The sequence below is a fragment of the Oratosquilla oratoria genome, chromosome 13, assembly GCF_046742065.1.
Source record: "Oratosquilla oratoria isolate Oo_2021 chromosome 13, ASM4674206v1, whole genome shotgun sequence".
NCBI classification, from domain to species: Eukaryota; Metazoa; Arthropoda; class Malacostraca; order Stomatopoda; family Squillidae; genus Oratosquilla; species Oratosquilla oratoria.
Genome location: NC_134789.1, coordinates 41,875,619 through 41,890,618, shown reverse-complemented (window position 1 = coordinate 41,890,618; position 15,000 = coordinate 41,875,619). Strand labels below are relative to the sequence as shown.

General features: G+C 38.8%; 1 protein-coding gene across 1 annotated transcript in view; it reads right to left on the bottom strand.

Moving 5' to 3' along the window:
- bma (SCY1-like protein bma) overlaps window positions 1-15,000 on the bottom strand; it is a 926,084-nt gene that overhangs the window by 222,067 nt on the left and 689,017 nt on the right. Inside the window, exon 5 of the mRNA XM_076196685.1 lies at window positions 13,662-13,757. Within this exon, the coding sequence (XP_076052800.1) occupies window positions 13,662-13,757 (96 nt within the window). The remainder of the gene's footprint in view (window positions 1-13,661; window positions 13,758-15,000) is intronic.

Below are 15,000 nucleotides of genomic sequence, written 5' to 3'. Positions count from 1 at the left end.
CCACTGTTACAAATCATAATTTCGCACTTCAGCCTGGGAGGTATGGGTGACTATCACTGACATCAGCTTTCCAAGAATAATGGGCAAAGGTGAAGTGTGTGTGTGTGTGTGTGTGTGTGTGTGTGTGTGTGTGTGTGTGTGTGTGTGTGTGTGTATGTATTCACCTCGGATCTGCTGCAGTCTCTGTCGAGACAGCCAGACACCACCCTACGGCAGTGAGCTCAGAGCTCCTTATTAGCCGATCTCTGGGTAGGTCTGAGACCACTCACACACCACACACCGGGACAGCAAGGTCACAACTCCTTGACTAACGTCCCGTACCTACTCGCTGCTAGGTGAACAGGGGCTACACGTGAAAGGAGACAAACCCAACTTATCTCCGCCCGACCGGGGAATCGAACCCCGGTTCTCTGGCTTGTGTGTATGTGTGTGTGTGTGTGTATGTGTGTGTACGTGTCTGTGTGTATGTGTGTTTACGATAAAAGAGAATGCTTCAGCGATTTCTAATTGGCTTCATACAAGGATGCTGACAGAAATTCTAAGAACTTTTGTCAGAAAAGAATGTCCAATTTATTTTTCTAAAAAAAAAAAAAAAAAAAAAAAAAAAAAAAAAAAAAAAAAAAAAATAAAAAAAAAAAAAAAAAAAAAAAAAAAAAAAACCAAAAAAAAAAACTTTCTCCCATCAATGATGTGAAGTAGGGTTGCGTGTTTACGTTATGGTTGATCATCCTCAAGACAAATCCTTGTGCAGCTATGACGAAGGAAATAATTGGTTCGTTGTGTCCTTTATTCCTTTGGGTGTTGCTCTTCAAACTGGAGGTCCTGGAGAAAGCCACTCTTGCTCAAAGAGGAGTATTTTCAGAAAGTGTCTCCGACGGACCGCGCGTGGTCGGACGACTTCAAGATCCCAAAAGTGTTTTCATTCTTCGGCAAAAAAGAAATGTGGTAAAACTTTCGTTTTGGTAAACCAAGAAGACCCCAAAAGCTACAACACCCCGACGTTCAAATGCTGTCGACTTCAACAACCGAAACGGCAAATTACTTTTAGCACGTTCTGGAGAAGAATTCATTCTAATCTAATTTAGAAAAGAAGAAGTCCGGAGCCGTAAACAGACCATTTCAGAACAAGAGTACCTTGGTTAGTGTAGGAATAATATTTTCTTTTAAGAAGCGAAATGGTATGCGGGGCTGGTGGGGAACAACGTAAGGACCAAATGAAAAAAAAATTAACTGAGAAGAAGAAGAAAAAGAAGAAGAAGAAGAGAAAAAGAAAATAAGAGAAAGAAGAATAAGAAGAGGGAGAGGAAGATGAAGAAGAACAAGAACAAGAGGACGAAGAAAAGAAGAGGAAAAAGGAAGAGCAAGAGCAAGAAGAAGGGGAAGAGGAAGGAAAAGAATAATAAGAGGCGGAGGAAGAAGAATAAGAAAAAGAAGAAGAAGTAGAAGAAAAAGAAAAGAAGAAGTAGAAGAAGAAGATGAAGGAGAAGAAGAATAAGAAAAAGAAGAAGAAGAAGTACAAGATATAAAGTAGAAGATATAAAGTAGAAAGAGAAAAGCAAAGGAGAAAAAGGTATAAAAAACAAGAAAGTACGAAGAAAAGAGGAAAAGAAGAGCAAAAGAGAGAAATAAAAAATAAAAATAAAAAACTACAAACAACGGAAAGAAGGGGTGGAAAGTTTTGGATCGAGGCAAAGTGCATGACCGACTCCAATAACTCGAAGTCTTCCGAAGAAGTCCCAACGGAGAAAAGTTGAAAGAAATTTTGGTCTCCTCCTTCCCTCTTGCGTCTTTCCAGTTCCTCTTCCACTATTCTTGTTTCCAGATGCCAACATAGTTTCACAACTCACAGATTCCATTCTTAAACTCCAACTCGCCATCCCACACCCACGCGGTGGGAAGTGAGAGACCTATGGTAGGGTATAGCCCCGTCAATTGATGCCAGCATTTTATTATTATTATTTTTTTTTATTCTATTTTTTTTTATTCTATTTCATTTTATTTTATCTTATTTTTATTTTTATTTTTTATTATTATTATTTTTATTTATTTATCTATTTTCTTTTTAGGTCGGCGTCGGGTCGCCTCATTGCCTGCCCAGACCTGTCAAAAACCAACGCAGTAAGTCCTCAGCGGGTCCCGGGAATCGAACTCATGACCACCTACTCATGAGTTCAAGACGGTACAAACGTGGGATATTATTTTATTGGAGGAACTGTTCCCGGTATGAAGGGAACTTTAGTAGTTTGAGACCCATCAGGACGATAGCCACCCAAATAGATAATCCTTATTTTGTCCTTATTTGTGACAAAATATGCGACATATTTTCAGCTGCCATTAGTTTTCTTATGTGAATAACCTAATAAGAAGGTTCTATAAAAAATTTACATTACAACAAAACATTCAGGTCTATTAGTTAACAAATATTTTGTCATATAGAAAATAATACGTTTCTCATGTATTTCTGTAGGCTCATAATATCTTTGTTCAGTCATAATCAAATATCATAAACATACTATATATGTATAAGAGCTCTACAGACTATTCGAAAAGTGAATTCCAAGATGTTTTTTTGAAAAAAACAAAAAAGCAACGACTAACCTAGATAGACAAGTCAACTTTCAAAAGGATTTCTGGACATGTTGAATGCCATTTACACAGTCAAACGGTTTGTCAAACCCAGTTTGTCAAACGAAAGTTTGAAGTATTTGGTTGGGTATTTGCTGAGTAACTGCGGCCAAAGCTGGCATCTTTGCCCCATTATGCACTTTGGGGACTGTTGAGATAGCTAACACTCACTGCTGGGAATTGGAGACAAGTGCGGAATTCGAACCCACAACTAAGCGAATGCGAGGACGCCACGCCACCAGCGCCACTCCTAGGGAACCGTGAAACACCCAAATGTACTATTTCATATGTGGCCAATACCTGTGTATGTGTTGGTCTGTGTTTAAATTACACGTGTGAGCATGTGTGTGAGTGTGTGTGTATGTGTGTATGTATGTGTGTGTATGTGTGTGTGTGTGTGTGCGTGTGTGTGTGTGTATGTATGCGCATTCACACGTACACATGAATGGGTATCGCTATCACCCTCCACCCGGGCGTCAATATGTAATAGGAATATATCAACGGTCTATATTACATACATACATACATATACCAAAGGCTTTTTCCCCCTTACAAGGGAGGTAGCCAAAAAACAAAGACATAAAATACCATTCCCACCCATTCCATCCCCAATACACTCCACTCCCCTCCACCCTCTACCCTCCCTCTTATCTTGGCACCTCCTGGATGACGGGTTATCACTGTATCTTGTCCACTGCCCTGGGTCAGAAGCAGTGTCGCAAGACACAGCACATTCACAGCAAGGCCGCTTCATTAAATCGGCGACTCCCCCTCTCCGTCCCCTCACGCAGAAAAGGAGATGGAGAGAAATCCCTTCGGCTGCGTCAAATTTTGCTCACACATACTACCTCACCCCCCACCCCTCACCCATTCCACCTCATGCATCACAACATCATCCATATACAACCATTTTACATTCACCCCCTGTCTTCTGTCCTCTCCCGTCCATCCTCAACAGACATTCTCCTCTTCCCCAAAGCCCCCTTCACCCCATCCATCCATCTCATCCTAGGTCGACACCTCATGCTCACTCCCTCCACATCTGCCTTCCATACCTCTTTTACTAGTCTTTCTTTACTCATTCTTTCCATGTGTCCAAACCATCCCAATACTCTTTCATCCACCCTATCTCCCAACTCCCTTACCACCTCCGTTCTCCTCCTCACCTCCTCATTTCTCACTCTATCCAGCCTAGTAACCCCCATCATACTTCTCAGACACCTCATCTCAAACACATTCAAACTCTTTCTCTCTTCCTCTCTTATGTTCCATGTTTCTGCCCCATACAGTGCTGTTGGCACAATCACTCCTTCATACAATCTCCTCTTAGCATCCATTCCCAAATGTCTATTCCTCATTACACTTTTTAATCCTCCAAGGCATTTACTCGCTTCTCTCAATCTACATTCTACCTCCACCTCCACTCCGCCCTTTCCTGCTAAGTATCTAAAACTGTTCACTTCCTCCAGTCACTCTCCCTTAATTCTTACTTCCAGTCTGCTGCCACTTTCACCCCTTGTACATCTCATCACCTTACTTTTACTCACATTTATCTTCAACTTTCTTCTTTCACACACTCTTCCAAACTCTGTCACCAACTTCTTCAATCCCTCCTCTGATCCTGCTACAAGCGCAGTGTCGTCCGCAAACAACAGCTGGCTCACCTCCCACTTTTCTCCATTTTCTTTAACCATCTCCAATCCCTGACCCACCACCCTTGCATTTACCTCTCGTACCATCCCATCCATGTACAAGTTGAACAGCCAGGGTGACATAACACATCCCTGAAGAAGTCCCACCTTTACCTCGAACCACTCACTCTCTCCATTTCTAATCCTGACACATGCTCTACTACTCTCGTAAAAAATCTTGATAGCTCCTAGAAGCTTTCCTCCTATCCCGTATGTCTGCAAAACCTCCCACAGTGCCTTCCTGTCTATCCTATCATAAGCCTTTTCCAGATCCATAAAAGCCCAAAAACATCCTTTCCCTTTCCTATAGCTTTCTCACATATCTGTCTTACCACAAAAATCTAATCTACGCAAGGTCTACCTGTCCTAAATCCACACTGTTCCTCACCAATACTTACCTCTGTTCCTCTCCTAGTTCGCTCATTCAAGATCCTCCCATAAGCCTTCCCAACCACACTCAAGAAGCTAATCCCTCTCAAACTACTACTACACTCACACTTGTCCCCTTTTCCCTTGTAGAGTGGAACTATGCAGGCACGGTCTATAAAAAAAAAAAAAAATCGAAATGTTTTACTTGGTTTAAATATGTCTGTATGGTTGAAATATTTTTACTGTAGGCGCGTAAAAGTATTTGACGAGGGCTAATCTATAGTATGGGTATACTGTAACTTATAGTATTTTTAGTTTCAAGAAGCGATGAATGGTATAATTTGTAGATTAATTTGTATACTGGGCCATGCTAACCTTAATAAAGTTGTGTAATGTATTATGTTGCATACTATAATTTGGTCAATAAACTAAACTAAAATAAACTAAACTGAACTAAACTAAACCATAATTTGTAGATTAACTTGTACACTGGGCCATGCTAACCTTAATAAAGTTGTGTAATGTATTATGTTGTATACTATAATTTGGTCAATAAACTAAACTAAACTAAGCTAAGCTAAGCTAAACTAAACTAAACTAAGCTAAACTAAACTAAACGAAACTAAACTATGGAAAGAGCACCCGAGCAGCCCCCCCCCCAAAAAAAAAAAAAAAAAAAAAAAAAAACGTACCTGGGACTGATGCAAGACTGTGTACGCGCTGCATTAGACTCCCAGATGAATAATAGGAAAGAATGAATGGGACTCCATATAGCTGCCTAATTGAATTGTGCAGTCGAACGAGGAAAGGAGAACCACGATAATTCCGGACTGGGGCAAGGGAGGGCAAAGGATTAGGGTAAGGGAAAGCAAAGGGAAAACAGGGATGGAAGGATATGAATGGATAAAAAAAGGTACTGTGATATCTTATAAGTATTTAGTCGGCCTCCCCAAAAAAAAGGGAGGGGCAAGGGAGGGCAAATATTTGGGGCAAAGTAAGGTAAAAAGAATAAAGGAAGGAAAGGATAAGAATGGATAAAGAAAGGTAAAGTGGTTTATCATACGTATTTTGTAGGAAGAAAGGGAAAAGGGAGGGCAAGGAATTGGGGATAGGTAAGGCAAAAGGAAAAAAAAGGAGGAAATAATAATAATGGATAAAGAAAGATGAGAGTGATTTTTATAATTATTTTGTCTGTTTAAACAAAAAAGGAAAGACAAAGGGGTCTTAAAGGTAGGGCAAAGGAAGGAAAGACAAAGGGATGAAAGGGTAAGGATAGCTGAAGAAAGGTAGAATGATTCTATCATGAGGATTTTGACAGCATTTTCCAGCGTTTCTATCCTTGTGGATAATATCACGATGAAGAGGTGGAGTCCCACAGGCGGTATAGGAAAGAGTAAAGGAAGATAACAGAACGGATGGATAGTGGAATTCAAAAGTAGTCAGAATTCTTTTTTAAGTCAAAATTAATCTCCAATCACCGCCCCCCCAAAAAAAAAGTAAACAAATAAATATAAGTGAATAAATATATAAATAGATAAATAAACAAATTAATAAATAAATATATAAATAAATAAATAAAATAAATACATAAATAAACATAAATAAATGAATAAATAAACAAATAAACAGATAAAAGTAATTAATAAGATGAAAATAGTAATACCCTGCTATACTCGGATCTGTAGGAATGATACTAAATTCCTTAAATTTTTTACTGCACAAAGCTTATGCAGTAAATACTGCATACGAGGGGTTGGTGGTGGTGGTGATGGGCACAGAAAGGAAAGGTGAAGGTGGGTGTGGCAAATAGAAAAAGGGTAAAAAGGACAGGGAGAGACAAAGAAAGACAAATATGGGCAGAGGACAAAGAAGGACAAAGAAGGTAGAAAGGGGGAAACTGGATTAAAAAACGCGAAGAATGTTATTACAGGAAAGGGTTAATTGACACAGCGTTGAGTGAGTGCCCTTTTTTTTTTTTTTTTTGGTGGGGGAGGGGAGGTGGGTAATATTAACACTATGACATTCTATCCCGCCTACAAATATATATATATATAAATATATATATATACATATATATATAAATACTGTATATATGCATACATATATATACATATATATATATATATATATATATATATATAATATATATATATATATACTAGCCAAATTACCCACGCGTTGCTGCGGGCAAATAATGATCATTTTCATTTTGATCAAATTTATGGAGAATAGTTACACGCATCAATATAATCCAATGGAAAATGTAACAAAACTAAAATGTTAAGAAAAAGAAATGAGGAGGAGACACCCTTTGGAAATAAAATATCCAAGTAGCCTGGGTTATGGTGAATATATATGGTTTGGGGGAGTTCGTGAACAAACAAACAGGCAGGCAGACAGAAGCTACTACTTTATCACAGTAGATACAAATGAAAGATAATTATATATGTACACACACACACACACACACACACACACACACACACACACACACACACACACACACACACACACACACACACACACACACACACACACACACACACACACACACACACACACACACACACACACACACACACACACACACACACACACACACACACACACACACACACACATATATATATATATATATATATATATATATATGTATATATATGTATATATATGTATATATATATGTATATATATATATGTATATACATATATGTATATATGTATAATGTATATATATATTATATATATATATATATATTTATATATATATATATATATATGTATATATATATATATATATATATAAACTTTGCAGAATTCTACCTGCCTTTTATTCATTTATTCTTCTCCGAGCTTTCTTTCTTTTCTCACTGATATTTTTCAAATAGCTTTACTCAAAACCAACATCCCATCTGTTCTCGCTGACGGCGTCACCGGAAGCGTACTGGTCTCGCATTAACTTAGTAGTGGGTTCGAGTCCCGTACACCTCTTCAATTCCCAGTTGCAGTGACCTTTTGTGACCTGCCCCGGTAGTCCTCAAAGTGAATAATAGTGACGGCTTCAGTCGCAGCTACTCAGCGCCTCCTGGTGTAGGATCCATACCCTTTTCTCTCATCTTTGCTTTCATCCAACATCTCATCTGCCTGGGCAGCGGCCTCTTCTCTGATACGTATTTACTAGTGATGGACCGGTACCATAATTTTCAACGATTCCGATACAAGTTCCGATACTGATCTAGACTTCCGATTCCGATAAATTATTAATAAATGTAATTTGTTCATGAACTATCTGTTCCCCAAACTAACGTCAGCGCCTGAAAATAACCATAAATCATAATCATCGTAGGTATCGGAGGCTAGAGCAGTATCGGTATCGTATCGGTATCGTTTAAAATTTTAGTATCGTTCCATCACTAGACTATTTTCAGATAAATTTAATTTATTGAATACAAATAAATCTACTATTTAGCTTCTTACGTAACGGGTGGCACTTTACCTTTATATTCCTACTGTCGCCTGGTGATTTTATTCATCTTGTCAGTTCCTTGGAGACTATAAGAGGCCATAAGGCATACACTAGCAGTTCTATGTCTATTATCAACTGACAACCCTATCCATAAAATTATCTAATCTTCTACTAAAGCAATCTATTGTTCCAGCCTTCACAACATAGTTACTAAGTATATTCCATTTGTTAACCATTCTATTGGCAAACCAGTTCTTACCAATTTCCTTCTCAATCCTAAATTTGTCCGATTAAAACCTATTACTACAAGTCCTGCTGTCTTAGTATGATGACCTTGCCCGCATTATCCTTGTAAGCCCCCTTAAACATTTGAATACCTTTATTAAATCACCCCACACCCTTTTCTATCGGGTGGCATTTTTCTCTTCATAATCATCTGCCGTCAATTGATTTATTTCATTTCTACTTATTCATATCAGATCTTTTTATTATAGGTTCTGCAGATTCACGGGTGTCCGCTTTTATCATATCTTCTGAACATTCGGTGGTGGTCGCTGAACATTACCCTCTTGTTTGCGAACGAATCTTTCTGAATCAAAATGGCGACTTCACCTCCTGTTTTGGTTTTCAATGCCATCAGAAATTTTTCTTTCCTCCTCGTGTATTCGGTTCCTGAGGTCGTGTTTTTTCCAGTGTTTGTGGTTATCGAATTCACTTCAACCTGGTTCCTTTGCCATGAGCTCCTTGGAATAAGGGTCACTACATTTTATAACTTCTGACGACGGCCGGTTTTATTTAGCCTAAGAATCCTGAACTGAAATGGTTAGTTACAATTTGATTTAAAAGTGTTATACCATATGTACAGTTCCTTTCACTTGTAAGTGCTACAGCTGCTGATGTTTTTCAGAAGGACTGTGGGAGACTAGCATTTATGGGTTGTATATTTACGATGTGTGTGTGTGTGTGTGTGTGTGTGTGTGTGTGTGTGTGTGTGTGTGTGTGTGTGTGTGTGTGTGTGTGTGTGTGTGTGTGTGTGTGTGTGTGTGTGTGTGTGTGTGTCTGTGTGCTTATACGAGAGTTCATGCATATGCGTGTACATCCGCGTGCATGTCTACATATTCGAGCAAGCTGGAATACAATCAAAATGCTTTTGCGCACGTGAATCGAGGTGGAACATCCGAACGAAAATACATTCTGGATATTTTGAGATTAAGTCTTTTGATGGCAATCCGTAAGTTCAATTAGCTTAATAAAATCATCTGGCGACTGCCAACATTTTATATCAGGACCACCATCTCCTTATGATTAAGATGCTCTCATAACCTTTCGAGGCCAATGTCTCATCATATGGGAGACTTTGCTCTATTAAGCCAACAACAAGCCGCAACGGCGCCGCCGGACAGTGTGACACCTATCGATGCATTGTACGACCTACGTATTTATTCCATTCCCCGCCAGGTGATCTAATTCCAAAGCAAAAGACTAAATCAAATCTCAATTCTTACAATTTTATATATTTTTCTATATATCGTTCAGTGATTTATATCAGTTGAGGAACAGCCTCTCCGTAACGAAAGGTTTAGGAATTAGACTCAAATTTTATGAAATATTTCTCTTGTGTAGGTTATCCTGGTTCCATAATGTCATTTTCTCTCGTGCATTTTACCTCGCGTCACAAAGTGTGTTGAATCCAAAATCCCGTGTAACCGAACGCAAAGATAAAAAAGTCAGTTTCCTTTTGATGAAAATGTCCTAAGAATCGACATGACGTCACGTGGAAATCGGAAAAAAGGCGCGATATGACGTCACTCATAAGCCCCGTCCCCACCTCTCTCTCTCTCTCTCTCTCTCTCTCTCTCTCTCTCTCTCTCTCTCTCTCTCTCTCTCTCTCTTTCTCTCTCTCTCTCTCTTTCATTCTCCCCCCAAGGAGGCAGTGATGCTCACTAAGGACCCGAATCAAGCTCGCTTGGTAATGTAAGAGACGAGTTGGAGTGAAGACAGAAAATGGAGGAAGGTAAAGGAAAATACTGAAAGGGTCTGGAGGTGGAAGGGGATGGGAGTGAGTGGAGCGGTGGAGGGGAGAAGTGGAGGAGCGAATTCGTGTGTGAGAGGAAACACTTAAGAGAAAGAACGGGAATCGAGGTGAAAAGATGAAGAAGGACTGGAAGGAAAGATTGTGCCGAGTAAGAAAATGGGAAGCAAAAAAGTTGGAGAAAAAGGGCAGGACTGAGAACAGCACAGAATAAACGACGAAAAAAAAATTGAGATGAGAAACCGAGAAAAACAATCTTCGGTTTATAGAATCAATGTTGAACACACTGCCCGTGGGAGGGGAGGGAAGGAGGACAATGGAGGTTGAGGAGGAGGAGGAGAAGGACAAGCAGGAAGATGATGATGATGATGATGATGATGATGATGATGATGATGATGATGATGATGATGATGATGAGGACGATGAGATGACGATGACGATGAAAATGATGATGATGATGACGATGACGATGTTGATGATGATGATGATGATGATGATGATGATGATGATGATGATGATGATGATGATGATGATGATGATGATGATGATGATGATGATGATGATGATGATGATGATGATGATGATGATGATGATGATGATGAGTCAGTGATGATAATGGTGGTAGTGGTGGTGATGACAATGATGTAAAGGAAGAGAAGGTAAAGGGGAAGAGGAGGAGGGGGAGGACGAAGAAGGAGAAGAGGAAGAGGAGGAGGAGAAAGAGACGTAGGAGGAGAAGGAAGAAGGATAAAAGGATGAGGAGAAGATGCAAGAGGATGGGGAGTAGAATGAGAAGAAAAAGTGGGAGGAGGAGAAAAAATGGAGGAGGAGAAAGAGAAAGAGGAGAAGAAAGAGGGGAAGGATGATGATGGTGGGGGAGGAGGGGGAAAAAAAGAGGAGAAGAAGAACAATGAGATGAAAAAGGAAAAGAAAAATGAGAAAGAAAAAGAGGATTAGTAGAAAGAAAAGGAAGAATGGAAGGAGGATAAAAAGGAGGAGGAGGAGGAAGAGGAGAAAGAAGAGGAAGTGGAGGAGATGGAATATGAGGAGGCGATAGAGAGGAAGGAAAATGAAAAAGAAGTGAAAAAGGAAGACTAAGAAAAGGAAGAGGAAGAGAACATAAAAACATAAGAGTGGAGGAGACTACAAGAGACCATAAGGCCTACACTAGGCAGCTCCGTATCCATCACCACCTGTCATCCCCTTCCATAAAGTTGTCTAATCGTTTTTTAAAACAACTGATAGTTTCAGCGCTTACTATATGGTTACTAAGTTTATTCCATTCATCAACCACCCTATTAGTAAACCAACTCTTGCCTATTTCCTTCTTAAATCTAAATTTGTCCAGAGGAGAAGGAGTAGGGGAAGGAGGAGGAAGAGAAAGGGGAGGAGGAGGAAGAGGAAGAGGAAGAAGAAGAGGGAGAGAATGTCCCCTAATCTTCGGGCTGTGACGGGTTACACAGTGTCCGAGCATGAATCCCAAGGTCAGACATTTCTGTCCATAACGAGCTCAGGTGAAGAAACTTCTCTTTTATTCTCAAGCTCATTTCTTATCCACTTTTTTCTTCTTCCACATTCTTACTTTCTTCCTTTTATTACCCTTATCTTTCCCCTCGTTTTCTTCCTTACCTGCTGTCCTCTCTAGTCAATTCAGTTTGGAAACACTTCCCTTTATTTGTGCCTTTCCTCCATCTATCTTTCCCTTAATTTGGCAGAATGTCCTTCTTCCCACGTCTTCTCTTTTTCGTCCTATTTTTCTCCTCTCTTTACTCTCTTCTTCCCTCTCTCTTTCTTTCCTTCCTGTCGCCTTCAGTTCCTCCCAATTGCAGAAACTCCATCATGAGTCTCTTTCTGTCGTCTGGCTTTCGAAGATTCCCAAGGGATATCTTACTTCCTTTCTCATACTCTCTTCCTCCGACATCTCCCTTCTTCAGGGCCATTTACTTTCTTCACCATTTCTTCCTCTTGATATATTCCTAGTTCCCTCCTTCTCCTCCTCCTCCTCCTCCTCTGTCTTTTTCCAGTGAAATGTGCCCTCCCTCCGTCTATTTCCTGACATTTATCAGTTTGCCAGTCCCTCCTCATATCCGTCCCCTCCAAGTTTTATGCCTTTCGAAACTCAGACACTCCCTCTCAAAAGCTCCTGCGACGTTGCCACTTTTCCCTATGTTGACCTGAGACTATGCCACGTTTTATCTTTTAAGGCCCAATTGAAGGCCCACCTTGTCTCATTGTTCCAATTTGCATCGAACCATTTATTGCCCTCACGGGCAGTGCAAAAGGGAAGTTTCCGAAGAAGTTGATTATATATGTATATATATAAATATATATATATATAAATATATATACATATATATATACATATATATATATATATACATAAATATATATATTTATATATATATATACATATATATATATATATATATATGTATATATATATATATTTATATATAAGAACGCGGGAAAGCTTGTTTAGTTCTACTCTATCCATTTCGTCTCTACCGCTTTTAATCTGCATGGTCCTTTTTCTTTTAATTAGGTCATTTGTAGCTTTGGAGTATTTGTTTTCTCTAATACATTTTGTACTTCCTACTTTCTCTGCTGATTTCCTAATGATATTCACTAAGTTCAAATTTATATCTTTTTAGAACTTCAAATCTATTTTTAATTTCTAACTGAAATTTCTTATCATTATCCTTAACCTTTGCAAGGCTTATTTTCTTTTTAAAAACTAGTTTATTTCTCTCGGCTCTGAAGTTGATTTAGCTGTGCAACCTACCATTCTATGGTCACTACCTATGTTGACTTCATTTATGACAGTAACATAATTAAAGCTCTTGCTCTCATCTCCTAATATGAAGTTAACTTTCCTTCCTTCCTGACCTATCACAATAGTATCTGATTGACGCTTATTGGGTGAGGCGGGCCTGCATCGACGGTAAGTAGGCTGTGATTGGCCAGGAAATGAAGAAGGCGTGGCCAGTTTCGCTAAAAATCATGGCAGTGATTATCCTCGCAATCATTTTAATGTCATGAATAAGGACATGAATATATATCTATAACAAAGAAAAACAGCAATAGATAATAATTCAGCAAGAAAAAATACAATCATCTCAATGAACTATTTCGCTGGCTCTCTTATTACTCTTATATAATTGTAAACACTACTAATAGTTTTGATAGTTGTTGCTTAGTGTAATATCTCAGAGAATAAAAAGAAAAAATTGATACAAATACAGTTGCTTTGTTGATATTTTTTAAGTCATTTACTATCATATGGATTTCACTGTGCGTATAAAGTATGTTACTGATTATGTTATATATTTTTTCCCTGTATATACCTTATATTAAAGTGTATTGTCGTTTTATTAAAAAAGAAAATATAAACAAATAAACGCTCTAATTTGCAAATTGGAGACGATAAGATGACGTAAAACTTTTGACTGTACTTGTTGTTACTTCCAAGTTCACTTACCCATGTAGTCGAGGTCCGGCTGCGTGATTTTCGGGGTTCTCGACGTCCACGCTTGAACCGTTAGTGATTCGTGTCCATCAACTTCGCTCAGTTTCTCTGCAATAGAAGACGAAACAATGTGAAACAGAAGACAAAACAATGTGAAACAAAGGCCCAGTTCAAAAATAGAAAAGAAGGAAAGAAAGGAAAGTAAATGGTCTGTTGCGTAACCGTAAGTCTTGTATTATAAAACAAAAATGGAGATTTTATTACGTCGATGGATCCAGAGAGATAACCACTCTTCCTTCCAAAAGAAAGAAGGGGGGGGGGGGGCTAAGCTACCAGATACTCAGTAGCTGACCGGACAAAAGATCTAATAATAGGCTCGAAGACAAAGAATCGTAGTAGGACTTGAGACCCTTGCTTTAGTTGACTTAACCGTCACAAGAAGAAAGAAAGAAAGAAAAATAACGGTCACAGAAGCTACACGTCCCATCAATTTCGAAAATGAGAAGGAGGAGGAGGAGGAGGAGGAGGAGGAGGAGGAGGAGGAGGAGGAGGAGGAGGAGGAGGAGGAGGAGGAGGAGGAGGAGGAGGAGGAGGAGGAGGAGGAGGAGGAGGAGGAGGAGGAGGAGGAGGAAGAGTCTGCTCTTTGGACAAAAATCTTTTATCTCTTCACCCTGAAGACCTCCCGCTCGGCTGATTAGAATCACTTGGTGTCAGTTAGAATAAAGTCTCTCAAGTATGTCACTGATAATGAGAAATAGAGGTAAAGATGAATATAAGGATAAGAATAGAGATAGATACGGAAACATAAATAAAGATAAATAGAGATACCGATAAGAAGGCAGTTGTAGATAAAGACAAAGAAAAAGATAAACATAAAGGTAAATATAAATGATATATATATAAAAATACGGATAAAACGAAAATAAAAATAAATAATTGCAACGGAGCTTAAGACATAGATAAAAATAAGGATAACGATCATAGGAAAACCAAAGACAATATGAAGAAGGAAACAAAGAGAAGGAGGATGGAAATTGTCTCTTGATAAAGCGACATAAGGACAGACTTCTCGAAGCTGAAATGCAGCAAAAAAAAAAAAAACAAAAAAAAAAAAAAAACGAGTTGATATGTCACTTAGAAAAAAAGTATAGACATAACAATTACTCCATACCTTTGGATAAAGTTAAAACTGGAAATAAGAAGAAACCAGAGACTATGTAACCATATAGTTATCGCCAAGACAATTGTTTGCTTTAAGAGAAGATGAGATAATATTATGGATAGGGTGACAGGCGGTAAGGGACATAGATCTGTCTAGTGTAGGCCTTATGGTCTCTTGCACTCTCCTCCA